This window comes from Rutidosis leptorrhynchoides, chromosome 5 (genome assembly GCF_046630445.1).
Source record: "Rutidosis leptorrhynchoides isolate AG116_Rl617_1_P2 chromosome 5, CSIRO_AGI_Rlap_v1, whole genome shotgun sequence".
In the NCBI taxonomy this organism is placed as follows: Eukaryota; Viridiplantae; Streptophyta; class Magnoliopsida; order Asterales; family Asteraceae; genus Rutidosis; species Rutidosis leptorrhynchoides.
The window spans coordinates 154382343-154396719 of NC_092337.1; the positions used below are offsets into that span (position 1 = coordinate 154382343).

General features: G+C 32.2%; 1 protein-coding gene across 1 annotated transcript in view; it reads left to right on the top strand.

Moving 5' to 3' along the window:
- The first annotated feature begins 347 nt into the window (after positions 1–347).
- Positions 348–14377, top strand: part of LOC139849112 (uncharacterized) — a 38342-nt gene continuing 24312 nt past the window's right edge. The window contains exon 1 of the mRNA XM_071838785.1: positions 348–765. Coding sequence (XP_071694886.1) covers positions 348–765 — 418 coding nt within the window. The remainder of the gene's footprint in view (positions 766–14377) is intronic.

A 14377-nucleotide genomic window follows, 5' to 3' on the forward strand; every position in this document is an offset into this window, starting at 1 on the left:
ATATATATATATATATATATATATATATATATATATATATATATATATATATATCTTAATAGAACTTGATTATTTTGTTTATTATTTTTACATTTTAATTCTATTGATTCGTTTATATTTTATTACTATCAATACCCTCATTTATATTTATTTAATTATATATATGTTTATATATATTTACAACACTTGTTCGTGAATCGTCGGGAATAGTCAAAAGGTAATTGATTACATGAATATAGATTTCAAAACTTTTCGAGACTTAACATTAAAGATTTTTCTTATCGTGTCGGAAACATATAAAGATTAAAGTTTAAATTTGGTCAGAGATTCCCGGGTCATCACATAAAATGTATCAAGTGGTCTCTAAACTGAAAATTCTCAAAAAGGATCTTAATAGATTAAATTGGGAAGGGGGAAATGTTTTTAATAAAGTTAAGGAGCTGAAGGGCAAACTCAAACAATGTCAAATAGATGCTGAAAAGATGCCTCATGATATCCACCTTAGATCACTGGCTACTGCTACTTTATTAGAGTATAAGAAAGCTAAGATGGATGAGCTTATTGTTCTTAAACAAAAAGCTAAAGTTAAATGGCTTGAAGATGGTGATAGGAATACTAAATTCTTTCATAGTATTCTCAAGAGTAGAAAACAAAAATGCAGGGTTGATAACATTTGTGATGAGAATGGGGTTAATTTCTGTGATGAGCAAATGGGAGTGCAATTTGTTAAACATTTCCGAAATTTTTTCGGAAAGGGTAGTCAGTGTAAGTAAGTTAGTGAGATGGGGGATATCCTTACTACAAAACTGTCTACTTCTGAAGCTCTTGATATGGTTAGGCCTATTGAAGATGATGAAATCAAGAATGCCTGATGTTATGCGAGGTGTATATGAAATAGCTTATATTTTACTAGGAAAAACTATTAAATATGATACAATTTTACACAAGATATTTATTTATTTATAGAATGGATATACTTAAACCTTGCTACAACACTTATAGGCAGTGTACCTAATCGTACAGTAGTGTAGTTTTTAGTAAGTCCGGTTCGTTCCACAGGGAAAATCTTTAAACAAAGTTTAACGCTATATTAGTTTAATTTATAAAAATACAAATATATATATATATATATATATATATATAAGTAATATTATTATTATTATTAAAGGGGGGTTTTTACCGTTTAATGACCAGTTTGTCGATTTTAAAACTTTAGTCGCAGTTAAAACCTAATGTAAAATATTAAAAATAAATACAAGACTTAATTTAAAGCGTAAAGTAAATAACGATAATGAAATTGCGATAAATGAAAGTGCGATAAAATAAAAGTGCGATAATTAAAAAGTACGATAATTAAAAGTGCAATTAAATACAATAACAATAAATAAAAGTACGATAATTAGAAGTGCAATTAAATATAAAATAAAGGAAATTAAATATGAAATAAAAGAATTATGCTTATTTAAACTTCCGTAATCATGATGTTTGACGTGTTGATTTTAGTTTTATGCCCATGGGTTAATTGTCCTTTGTCCTGGATTATTTAATATGTCTGTCTGGTTTTTGTCCATAACAGTCCATCAGTCATAAATATAAAGTGCGAGTGTCCTCGTCAAATTATCCTTATACCCGAAGTCAAATATTCCAACTAATTGGGGACTTAAACTGTAACAAGATTTTAATACTTTGTTTAATAATTACACCAGGTTATCGACTGCGTGTAACCCGAGGTTTTAATACTTTGTTATCAATTATGCCAAGTTTCCTTGTACATAATTTCACCCCTATTTTAATAATTCCATAGACTATTAATCCATTCCCGTGTCCGGTTAAATGAACGATTATTCGTACATATAAATACCCCTCCCATAGTGTCCGATCGAGTGTATATAGTTATTTATAGGGACGTCCAATTGTAAATCTTTATATTAAAATTAACAAACTACCATTTAGTTAAACAAATATAAAGCCCATTAATAGCCCATAGTCTAATTTCCACAAGTGTCGTTCTTTTGTCCAAACCCCAATTATGGTACAAAGCCCAATTACCCAATTTTAATAATTAGCCCAACATCATGATTACTTCGGCATTAAATAAGCATAATAATAACTTAGCTACGAGACATTAAATTAAAAAGGTTGAACATAACTTACAATGATTAAAAATAGCGTAGCGTTACACGGACAGAATTTCAACTTACACCCTTACAACATTCGCTAACATACCCTTATTATTAGGATTTAAAATTAAAATTAAAATTATAATATAAATATATATATATATATATCGTACGAATGAGGAGAAGAAAAAGATTTATAAAACGTTCAGAATGCACGAGCTTTTATAGGCATTTTTAGAATTTGGGGCTCCGCGAGTCGCGGCCCATTTGCTCTTAGAACTCCGCGAGTCACGGAGATATCGGATCCAGCTCACACCTTTTGGATCTTTGTTTGCCGACGTTTTATTATATAAATATAATTTATATATATATATATATATATATATATATATATATATATATATATATATATATATATATATATATATATATATATATATATATATATATATATATATAATTTATATAATTTATATAATTAATTATATATTATATTATATTTATATACATAGTTAACTTGTAATTTTTAGTCCGTTGCGTCGAGCGTTGAGAGTTGACTCTGGTCCCGGTTCCGGATTTTCGAATGTCCTTGCGTACAATTTAATATCTTGTACTTTGCGTTTTGAATCTTGTACTCTTGTAATTTCGAGACGTTTCTTATCAATAATTGGAACCTCTTTGATTGTATTTTATACTTTTGAGCTTTTTGGTCGTTTGCGTCTTCAATTCGTCGAATCTATCTTTTGTCTTCACCTTTTATTATTTAAACGAATATCACTTGTAAATAGAACAATTGCAACTAAAAGCTTGTCTTTCTTGAGAAATAATGCTATGAAATATATGTTTGTTTTTAGCATTTTCAAATATTCTCACACTTGAGCGTTGCTTGTCCTCAAGCAATATAGTCTTGAAATACTAGAATCACTTCTTTATTCTTCACACTTTGTACATCAGTGATTTCTTTACGGCTGTATAAACAATGATAGTAACGGTGTGGTTTACAGTCCCACATGACTATAAAAATTTAGATCCTTTAAGGAAATTGGATCTTTTATGAAAATATTTGATCTTTTAAAAATTAAATCTAGCTTTTACCCTAGATAAGTTTTCCGGAATAACCCTTCACCGGTGTTTGCAAAATATTTTTGTGGGTTTGGTGGGTTTCAGATTTGAAAATTTTAGCTCAAAACTTGTGGTTTTGTGTCACCCACTTGCTAACCTTGTATTAGGAAAGCAACACGTCCAGTGTACTTGCTCCGTATATTAACTTTCGGTAAACTACCGTCCGGTTGTAAAGGAAAGCGTTGAACAAGCAACTGTTAAGGCAATATCCCCTGACATGCTTTTAATTATGGTCTATAACGTGTCGGACGCAATTACTATCCTTTGTAGGAGCAATAGTAAAGCTCACCCTTATAATTTTCTGGTCTGGCACAAGGTCCTGTCTTTGACCATGCTATGCAACCACCGTTCTTACGGTTGACACCCGATTTGGTTCAGGTGACCTAATGAATTCCAGTTGAATTCCTAGGATTTTACGTTCAATGGTAATGAACGCATTGAAAATGGGTTTTTAGAAAACAAATCGGTTTGTAATTTTGATCAAAATATTTTCTCGTTCAAGCTCGAGTTTAGATATCATTGAATTCCATGAGTTTGTAATTCTCAATCTTTAAGGTCAATCTCTAGGATTGAGTAATATCAGGCTTAAATGCTGATTTTTAATCTTTAAGGAGATTATCCTTTCTGGGGATCTAATTCATTAGTCTTATCAAGCTAATTTGCACGGCGTCCTCCCCATTTTACAAGACAGATCCTCTCATGGTTAGGATAAGTCTGACCACTTGGCAACCCTGTTTTATGCTGAGGTCCGTGGATTTCCTGCTGATTTTAGAGATGACTTTTCTAGGTTTTTCGTCAACCTACAGCTGGTCTGGACGACAACTTCATGACCTAAATCAAGAAGCGCGTTTCTTTTTCGGAAGACTTTACTTCCTTTTAATGATGGAATTGATTCATCGTGTAGATCCATCCCTTCTTTTCTTTCATTGGGTAAAATAGTTAATTATCGTCCAAAACAAAAGTATTTTCAATTATTTGTACAAAAATATGTGATATATATTTTGAATAACTTGGTAAAAATTTCCCACACTTGACTTTTATTTTCCTTTCTTTGCCTTTTTATTTTCCTCTATTCCATTCTTAAATGAATTCTAACATTTTTGTGTTGTTTCTCAATTTATGTCCTTTCCAAGGTAACGACAATTTCGGTATTAACACCTAGTTTTCATCGTTCATAAATATGTATAAACATGATTTTAAATTCATTTAGTTAAAAATTTTGAAAAATTTTACTAGAATTGGGTAGTCAGTATATAAGACTAGGGCTGTTCTTTGTTATCAGAGAGCACTAGATTCTAATACAACTACTGCGTTACTAGTATTTTTAATGGTAACCAAGTGTTTAAAGTAAAAATTTTAAAATCCGAAAGAATTTAACCTCTTCCCACACTTAAGATCTTGCAATGCCCTCATTTGCAAGAAATCAGTAACAATTTAAATTATTGAGGGTGATTAGCGTAGAAAAATGATTAAATTTTACCAAAGTTTTCAAACATATTGGATTTTTTTTATCTTTTTTTTTATCTTTAACTTATAAAATAAATAATTAATTAATTTTAAAATTTTTTTTCTTTTGTTATTTAGAACGAGGTCGTTTCGGATCGATGTCCTAGTCCGTCCCTCGACAAAATTTTAAAATTTGTCTTTTTGTAGCGATTGTTTTAAAAGCTAAGATTTTTGGGGTTTTTTTTTTTTATTTTTTTTGGCATATTTTGAGTCAATAAGATTAAAAATAATGATAATAAAAATTCTCGTCCCGCCCTCGGGTAAAGCAATTTCGGTTCAACGACCTAGTCTTCAACTTACGACGAATTTTAAAAATCATATTTTTAACTTAGCAAAATAAAGTAAATTTTTTTTTGTTTTTAAATTCACACCAAACTTAAATTTAAAATGCATAAAATTAAAAATTCATATTTTTTTTTAAAATTAAAAATTCACACCAAACTTATATTATATTTTTGTTTTTATACATACAAACTTATATTAATTTTTCAAATATTTACAATTTTAAATAAGTTTACAATATTAAATTAATATTTATATATTAATTTAAAAAAACATGGTAAAAATAAAATTAAAAATCTTTTTGGTCTTTTATCCCACTTTAATCAATCAAATATTATCAAAAATATACGCCCCTCTTTTCGGTAAAGTAATTTCGGTTCCATGACCTAATTTTAACTCATGACGAATTTTTGAAATATTTTGGGTTAAATGATTAAAGATATTTATACCTTAAGAATAAACGTTAAATTTCGCAGTGATGTAATAAATTTTTGTATGATATCAATAATTTCGGTCGCAAGACCTAATTTTATCGAATACCAATTTAATACTTTATAGCGAACAAATTAGCGTTTATTATCAAAAGGTTAAAAATAAAAATAAAAATAAAAACTGTACAAACTTACCTGTGAAATATATTTCTTAGTGATATGCTCTAGCTCACTCATAAGATAGTCGGACTAATTGAGTTTCCATGGCTACATAGGCGTAACCTCGAGCATTTAATGTTTTTTCTTCTAAACATATGAACAGTCCATCTCTGCATAAAGTAACAAATTCGGTGTTTGAATAGGTTTGATTATTTGAACATTTACCTTCGTGTGACCATTTTCCGCATTTGTGACATCTTTCAAGGTGTCGTGCTCTTCTTTTCGCTGCGGATTTTGATTTTCCTTTACCAAATTGTAACTTATTATCTTCGCATCTGGATTCTTTTCTTACTCCGTCCAATTTTTCTCTGATTACTGATACCAGTTCACTCGGTAGTGTGTCATTATTACATTTAGTAATCAAAGCGTGTAGCATTAGACCATGGTTTAATTCACAAGAAGTCTTCATTTCGTAAAAACCTAAAAAAAAAAAAAAATTCAGAATAGGGGGAGAAGACTAGTTCTTTAGGGTCTGCTAGGGAAAGACCATTCGGGTTCCATTTTTGAGAACTACACGAAAACAGAAAATCTAACTCTAACAGAAATACATATTATCCTTTAAAGACTTAATTCTCCCCACACTTAGTTAGCTGTGGTATCGAAATTGTGATTAACTTCGTTGTCAACTTCCATCGGACTATCTATGCAGTGTTTAACTCTGTGACCATTAACCTTAAATTCAATCCCATTTGAATTTATTAATTCTACTGTTCCGTATGGGAAAACTCTTTTGACTATGAATGGTCCAGACCATCTTGATTTCAATTTTCCAGGAAATAGCTTGAATCGTGAATTGAAAAGAAGAACTCTGTCTCCTTCTTTAAATTCTTTTGAACTTCTGATTCTTTTATCATGCTATTTCTTCGTTCTTTGCTTATAGATTAACGAATTTTCGTATGCTTCATGTCTTAATTCTTCTAATTCGTTTAGTTGACTTAACCGTAGACGTCCAGCTTCATGTAAATCAAGATTACATGTCTTCAATGCCCAAAATGCTTTGTGTTCAATTTCTACTAGAAGATGACATGCTTTTCCGTAAATGAGTCTAAAAGGTGTGGTTCCAATTGGAGTTTTGTAGGCTGTTCTAAAAGCCCAGAGTGCATCCTCCAATTTAATGGACCATTCCTTCGGATTTGATCCTACGGTTTTTTCTAGAATACGTTTTAAAGCTCTGTTGGTATTTTCAACTTGTCCACTTGTTTGTGGATGATATGCGGTGGAGATTTTATGAGTTACTCTATATCTTTTAAGAACTTTCTCAAGTTGATTATTACAGAAATGAGTTCCCTGATCACTTATTAAAGCTTTCGGTGTTCCAAACCTTGCAAAAAGACGTTTTAAAAAGTTGACTGCAACTCGTGCATCGTTAGTTGGGAGAGCTTGTGCTTCCACCCATTTAGATACATAATCAATGGCTACGAGAATATATAGATTATTATGAGATTTTAGATATGGACCCATAAAGTCAATACCCCAAATGTCAAATACTTCACATACTTGAATGACATTTTGTGGCATTTCATCACGTTGACTTATTTTTCGGCCCTTTGAAATGCATCACAGGATTTGCAAAGAAGGTGTGCGTCTTTGTAAATCGTAGGCCAATAGAATCCAGCATCATAAACTTTTCTTGCTGTGAGTTGAGGCCCATAATGCCCTCCTGTTGGTCCTGTGTGACAATGGTTTAAGTTTTGATTGGCTTCATCTCCGAATACACATCGGCGTATTATTCCATCGGGACAACTTTTAAACAAATGTGGATCTTCCCAGAAATAGTGTTTTATATCACTGAAGAATTTCTTTCGTTTTTAGTACGATAATCCTTTTTCAAGGAATCCACATACTAAATAGTTTGCATAGTCTGCAAACCATGGAATTTCATTATAATCTATCTTCAATAGATATTCATCAGGAAAATTGTCTTGTATGGCCGATTCATTTAGAACTTCTAATTCAGGATTTTCAAGACGAGAAAGATGATCAACGGCGAGATTTTCTTCTCCTCTTTTATCTCGGATTTCAATATCGAACTCTTGTAAAAGTAAGATCCAACGGATTAATCGTGGTTTAGCATCTTGTTTCAAAAATAGGTATCTAAGAGCAGAATGGTCGGTATAGACCACCGTTTTTGGTAGAACGAGATATGAACGAAATTTGTCAAAAGCAAAGACAATAGCAAGGAGTTCTTTTTCAGTAGTTGTGTAGTTCGTTTGTGCTCCTTGTAATGTCTTACTAGCATAATATATAGGTTGAAATCGTTTTTCAATCCTTTGTCCTAAAACGGCTCCCATTGCAAAATCACTTGCATCGCACATTAGTTCAAACGGTAAATTCCAATTTGGAGTTATCATGATCGGCGCATTAGTGAGTTTCTCTTTAAGAATATTAAAAGATTTGATGCATTCATCTGAAAAGATGAATGCAGCATCTTTTTCTAGGAGTTTATTCATAGGAGTGGCAATTTTAGAAAAATCTTTTATGAAGCGTCGGTAAAAACCGGCATGCCCTAGAAAACTCCTAACTCCTCTAACATTGGTGGGATGTGGAAGTTTAGCAATTACATCTACTTTAGCTCTATCCACTTCAATTCCTTCCTTTGAAATTTTATGACTAAGAACGATGCCTTCTTTAACCATGAAATGACATTTCTCCCAATTAAGTACTAGATTTGATTGTTCGCATCTACTAAGCATTCGTTCCAGATTAACCAGACATGATTCAAATGTATCACCGAAGACTGAAAAGTCATCCATGAAAACTTCCATGCATTCTTCTATCATGTCGTGAAAAATCGCCATCATGCACCTTTGAAAGGTTGCAGGGGCGTTGCAAAGTCCAAATGGCATGCATTTGTAAGCAAAAGTACCATAAGGGCACGTGAATATGGTTTTCTCTTGGTCTTCCGTGCTATTGGAATTTGAAAATATCCGGAAAAACCATCTAGAAAACAATAGTAACTATTTCCGGCTGATATTTCCAACATTTGATCAATGAAAGGTAAGGAAAAGTGATCTTTTCTGGTGGCGTCATTTAATTTTCTATAATCAATACATACATGCCATCCTGTTACAGTCCTAGTAGGAATAAGCTCATTTTTCTCATTTGTGATAACAGTCATGCCACCCTTCTTAGGTACGCATTGAACTGGGCTTACCCATGGACTATCAGAAATTGGATAAATTAAACCTGCATCAAGCAGTTTAATAATTTCTTTCTTAACTACATCTTGCATATTAGGATTTAGTCTTCGTTGGCGTTGCACATACGTTTTATGACCTTCTTCCATAAGGATTTTATGTGTGCAATACGAAGGACTTATTCCTTTTATATCATGAATCTTCCATGCAATGGCTGGTTTATGAGCTTTTAATACAGAAATGAGTTGAGATTTCTCATTTTCAGTAAGAGAAGACGATATTATTACAGGTAATTCAGATTCACCATGTAAATAAGCGTATTCCAAATGATTTGGAAGTGGCTTTAACTCTAATGTCGGAGGTTCTTCTATCAATGATTTATATCGATATCTGTCTTCTTCTTTTAGCATTTGAATCTCTTCTGTTGTTGGTTCATATCCATTAGCTATTAGTGTAGCTAACATTTCAGTTTCATCAATTGGTTCAGTTCCTTCTCCTAAAGAACATTCTCCTGTTCCTTGTAATTCTGGAAATTCTTCTAACAATTCTGCATGTGAATCTATAGTTTGAATATAATAACATGTATCATCTGCAGATTGCGGTTGTTGCATTGCTCTATCAACTGAAAAGGTAACACTCTCATCCTCTATACTTAGGGTCAGTTTCTTACCGAACACGTCTATCATCGCTTTAGCCGTGTTTAAGAATGGTCTTCCTAATATGAGAGGAACTTGAGAATCTTCTTCCATGTCCAGAACAACAAAATCTACTGGAAATACTAAAGTACCAACTTTAACTAGCATGTTCTCCATTATCCCTCTAGGATATTTTATTGATCAATCAGCTAGTTGTATGCTTATTCGTGTTGGTTTCAATTCTCCAAGGTCTAGTTTAGTGTATAGTGAATACGGCATTAAATTTATACTAGCACCTAAGTCTGCCAATGCTTCTATTGAACTAAGACTACCCAGAAAACATGGAATTGTGAAACTTCCTGGATCAGATAATTTTTCTGGTATCTTATTCAATAGTACTACTGAACAATTAGCATTCATAGTAACGGCAGAGAGTTCTTCCATTTTCTTTCTATTTGAGATTAGATCTTTCAGAAATTTAGCATATCTAGGCATTCCTGAAATTACATCAATGAAAGGAAGATTTACATTTATCTGTTTAAACATATCTAAGAATTTGGATTGCTTGGCTTCAAGTTTCTCTTTTTTTCATTTTACTCGGGTAAGGAAGTGGTGGTTGGTATGGTTTAACATAAGGTTTAGCCTTAACTGTGTTATCTTCATTAACCTTTTCAACTACCGGTTCTTTTTCCTTATCTTGTTCAGGTTGTGGTTCTTGTGGAGTAGGAATAGCTTTCTCAGAAATTACAGGTATTTCAGGTGGTTTAAGTGTTGTACCACTTCTTGTGGTAATAGCTTTAGCTATTTCATTCCGGGGGTTAGCATTTGTATTACTAGGTAAACTTCCCGGTTTTCTTTCACCTATTAACCTTACTAGGTTACTTACTTCTTGTTCCAAATTTTGAATAGAAGCTTGTTGATTTCTAAATGCTTGAGCATTTTGTTCATTGGTTTGTTTCTGAGATGTGAAAAACTGCGTTTGAGTTTCAACTAGCTTCGTCATCATATCTTCTAAATTCGGCTTTTTATCATCGGTTTGTGGTGGTTTGTTTTGAAAATTAGGTCTTTGCTGATTGTAAGTATTATTGGATACTTGTTGATTGCTAGGACCTTGTTGGTTGTTGTATGGAACATTTTAGTTATAATTCTGGTTTTGATTGTAAATTGGTCTTGGCGGTTGATAATTATTCTGATAATTATTTCCAGGCCTTTGGTTTATGTATGAAATATTCTCTCTTTGTTCCATTGTTAGTTCAATACTGAGACAATCTTTTGTCAAATGTGGTCCTCCACACTGCTCACAACTAATTCGTATTGAGTGAATATCTTTAGTCATCTTTTCCATTCGTCTCTCGACAGCATCTATCTTTGCGGAAATGGAATCTAAGTCATGGCTAGAATCGGCTCTAGCTGCTTTAGATGATCTAACGATATCTTTTTCTTGGTGCCACTCATGTGAGTGGGAAGCAGTGTTATCAATAATATTGTAAGCATCAGTTTCTGTTTTCTTCATAATAGAACCACCAGCTGCTATATCGATGTCTTTCCTTGTAGTGATGTCGCATCCTTGGTAGAATATTTGTACTATTTGACAAGTGTCTAAACCATGTTGCGGACATCCTCTTAATAACTTTCCAAATCTAGTCCACGCCTCATATAGAGTTTCATTCGGTTTCTGTGTGAACGTAACAATTTCTCCTTGAAGTCTTACGGCTTTAGATGCCGGAAAGAATTGTTTAAGAAATTTTTCAACTAAAACGTCCCATGTATCAATCGCCCCTTCATGTAACAACCCAAACCAATCCTCGACCAAACCATGCTTAAATACAAAAAAAAAAAAAAAAAAAAAAAAAAATTTGCTGCACAGTGAATTGGCGCGGCGCGCCAGGTAGGGGCGCGGCGCGCCATTCGGGTCTGTCCGGAAAGTCTCAAAATGCGAAAAAGATTGACTAGTTCCCAACACTTTTAGACGAAACGCTTTTTACCATACATCTAAATATGTAACACTAACCTGTTTCAAACATAAAATCAATGTTTTACAAGCGGGGCCCACACGACCTAAATTACAAGTTTAATACAAGTTAAGAGTTTCGATCACCAAAAAGTTTAAGTTCCAAACTACACAATGAGCATGGCGTTTGGGATTAAACTACCCAACTATCGGTCAAACTCCAAGAGCTATGTGACGACCCGGAAATTTCCGACCAAATTTAAACTTAACCTTTATATGTTTCTGACACGATAAGCAGAATTTGTAATGTTGAATCTCAAAAAGTTTGGAACTACATTCATGTAATCAATTACCCTTTGACCGTGTTCGACGATTCACGAACAATTATGTGTATATAGATATGTATATATAATATATAATATTAACTGAAAACATTAACAAAGTATTAGATATATGATACTTTACATAAACATATTTGTTTCGATATATTTATCGACAGAATTAAGAGATAATATCAAATAATTGAATTATCAGATACATTATGATATGATTACGGGCCTATGTTATGAGGTCCACTGTGATTTAAGAAATCTATTTTTTTTGACAACTCATTACTTAACCAGTATGATAAAGATAACGATATTTATATTTTATTTTATTAAATATATATATATATATATAACAATTTAAATTAATATTATATATATTTTTATACGCGTATTATACGTACATAGTTTTATACTTTTACTATACTTTAACTTTACCTTTACTTTACTTTTACTTTACTTTAACTTTAATAATTCATACTTTAATAATTCACTTTAATAATTCATACTTTAATAATTTACTTTAATAATTCATACTTTAATAATTCACTTTAATAATTCATACTTTAATAATTCACTTTAATAATTCATACTTTAATAATTCACTTTAATAATTCATACTTTAATAATTCACTTTAATAATTCACTTTAATAATTCATACTTTAATAATTCACTTTAATAATTCATACTTTAATAATTCACTTTAATAATTCATACTTTAATAATTCACTTTAATAATTCATACTTTAATAATTCACTTTAATAATTCATACTTTAATAATTCACTTTAATAATTCAAAAATCTATTATAAATAGAATTCAATAGGTTTCATTATTTCATAGAAACTTGAAAATATATTTCTCTAAACTCTCTCAATCGAATTACATATATATATATATATATATATATATATATATATATATATATATATATATATATATATATATATATATATATATATATATATTTACTTAGTATTATTTCAAGATATTATTAGTATACATAAAATACTACGACGGAGTTATATTCAGACGATTTCAAAATAAGTTTTCAAATGGGATAGAGCTAAGGAAATTATGGGTTATAGCTATGAAGGTTATGGGTATTGATCGAGGGTATTGCTCGTAAGGTCAACCTAACATTTATCATTTTCGTTGCGTCTACGTACTTTCCTGCAATATTGAATCACAATATTGATACGTGAGCATTCATATCTTATCTTTTATATATTAATAGTGTATCCCTGACTAGTGCTCGAGTATATATGATTATGCATGTTTGTATGCTTAGTTTCGTCGTTAAATAGTTTATGATAAATCACGAATTTGATACATATGCTACTGAGATAAGTTATATGGTATGCATGCCGTCAATTTTTGATGTAAAGAAAGTTTGTCTTTTAAAAACGAATGCAATGTTTGTAAAACGTATCATATAGAGGTCAAATACCTCGCGATGTAATCAACTATTGTGAATCGTTTATAATGTATATGAACGGGTCCTTTCAAGCTACTAAAGCCAAAAGCGTCCCCTAGCATCAAGCAGGATCTCTAGTCCAAAACGATGCCCTTACCCTTGTCCAAAACTGAACCTATAAAATGGTAAACAACGAGAGGGTAAGCAAAGCTTAGTGAATGCAATAATTATACGAGTACATATATAATATACCTACTTGCAATCACTTACACAAATACCGCAAACATGCTAGCAAACACAATTAGCTTATCGTCACATTTACAAGCTATAACCTCCAATAATCAAGCTAGCATATCACAAGCATATATAACATGTACAAAGGTAATATGCTCACACTACAACACAAACCATGGTTAATCAATCGCACAAGGAACGGTGTTTAAAGACCGTCGGTGTTCACAACAACCATTAGTGCACTTAACACTTCGTACACTAACCCCTCGGGTGGCATCTTAACACTTTGATACTTCACCCCGGGTGGCGCCTTAACACATCGTCACTTTACCCCGAGTGGCGTCTTAACACTTCGACACTTCACTCTTCCTTACATGGAGTGGCATCTTAACACGTCGATACTTCACTCCCGAGTGGCGTCTTAACACCTCGACACTTCACTCGCCACGTGAATGTGGTGTCTTAGCACATCGACACTTCACATCTCACGCTACACAAATAAATACATTATATATCCACGCATATAATTATTCCACTCACCTTAGAGTCTTCGTGAAAGATAACCGAGCTTGCGAAACCTCAAAGTAATGTACCTATCACATTATACATATTATCAAACGCAAACTCAAGTCGGTCAACCAATTCTTCCACCATTCCTAAGTCATTTTGACCCAAGGTGCAATTTCAACCCATTTGAACCCTTAACCCTAATTTTGGGTCGACACACACCAAAACCCTAATCATTAACCAAGATGAGTTTAAAACACCTTTCAATCACAAAGTTTATGCATCAAACACTTACATTTACCCACTTAGGTCCATCATGACCCATTTGACCATTTAAAGCCAATACACCCATTTCGGGTAGGGCCCTGAGATCCTTGCAAGAGGTCTCAGGTTCAATTCTTGGGGTGGCCAGGGAAGGGTTGGAAACAGCCAGGGAGTATTTCTGATGGGCTGCGTACACTAGAGTATAGGGTCGGATTACTCGCCCTT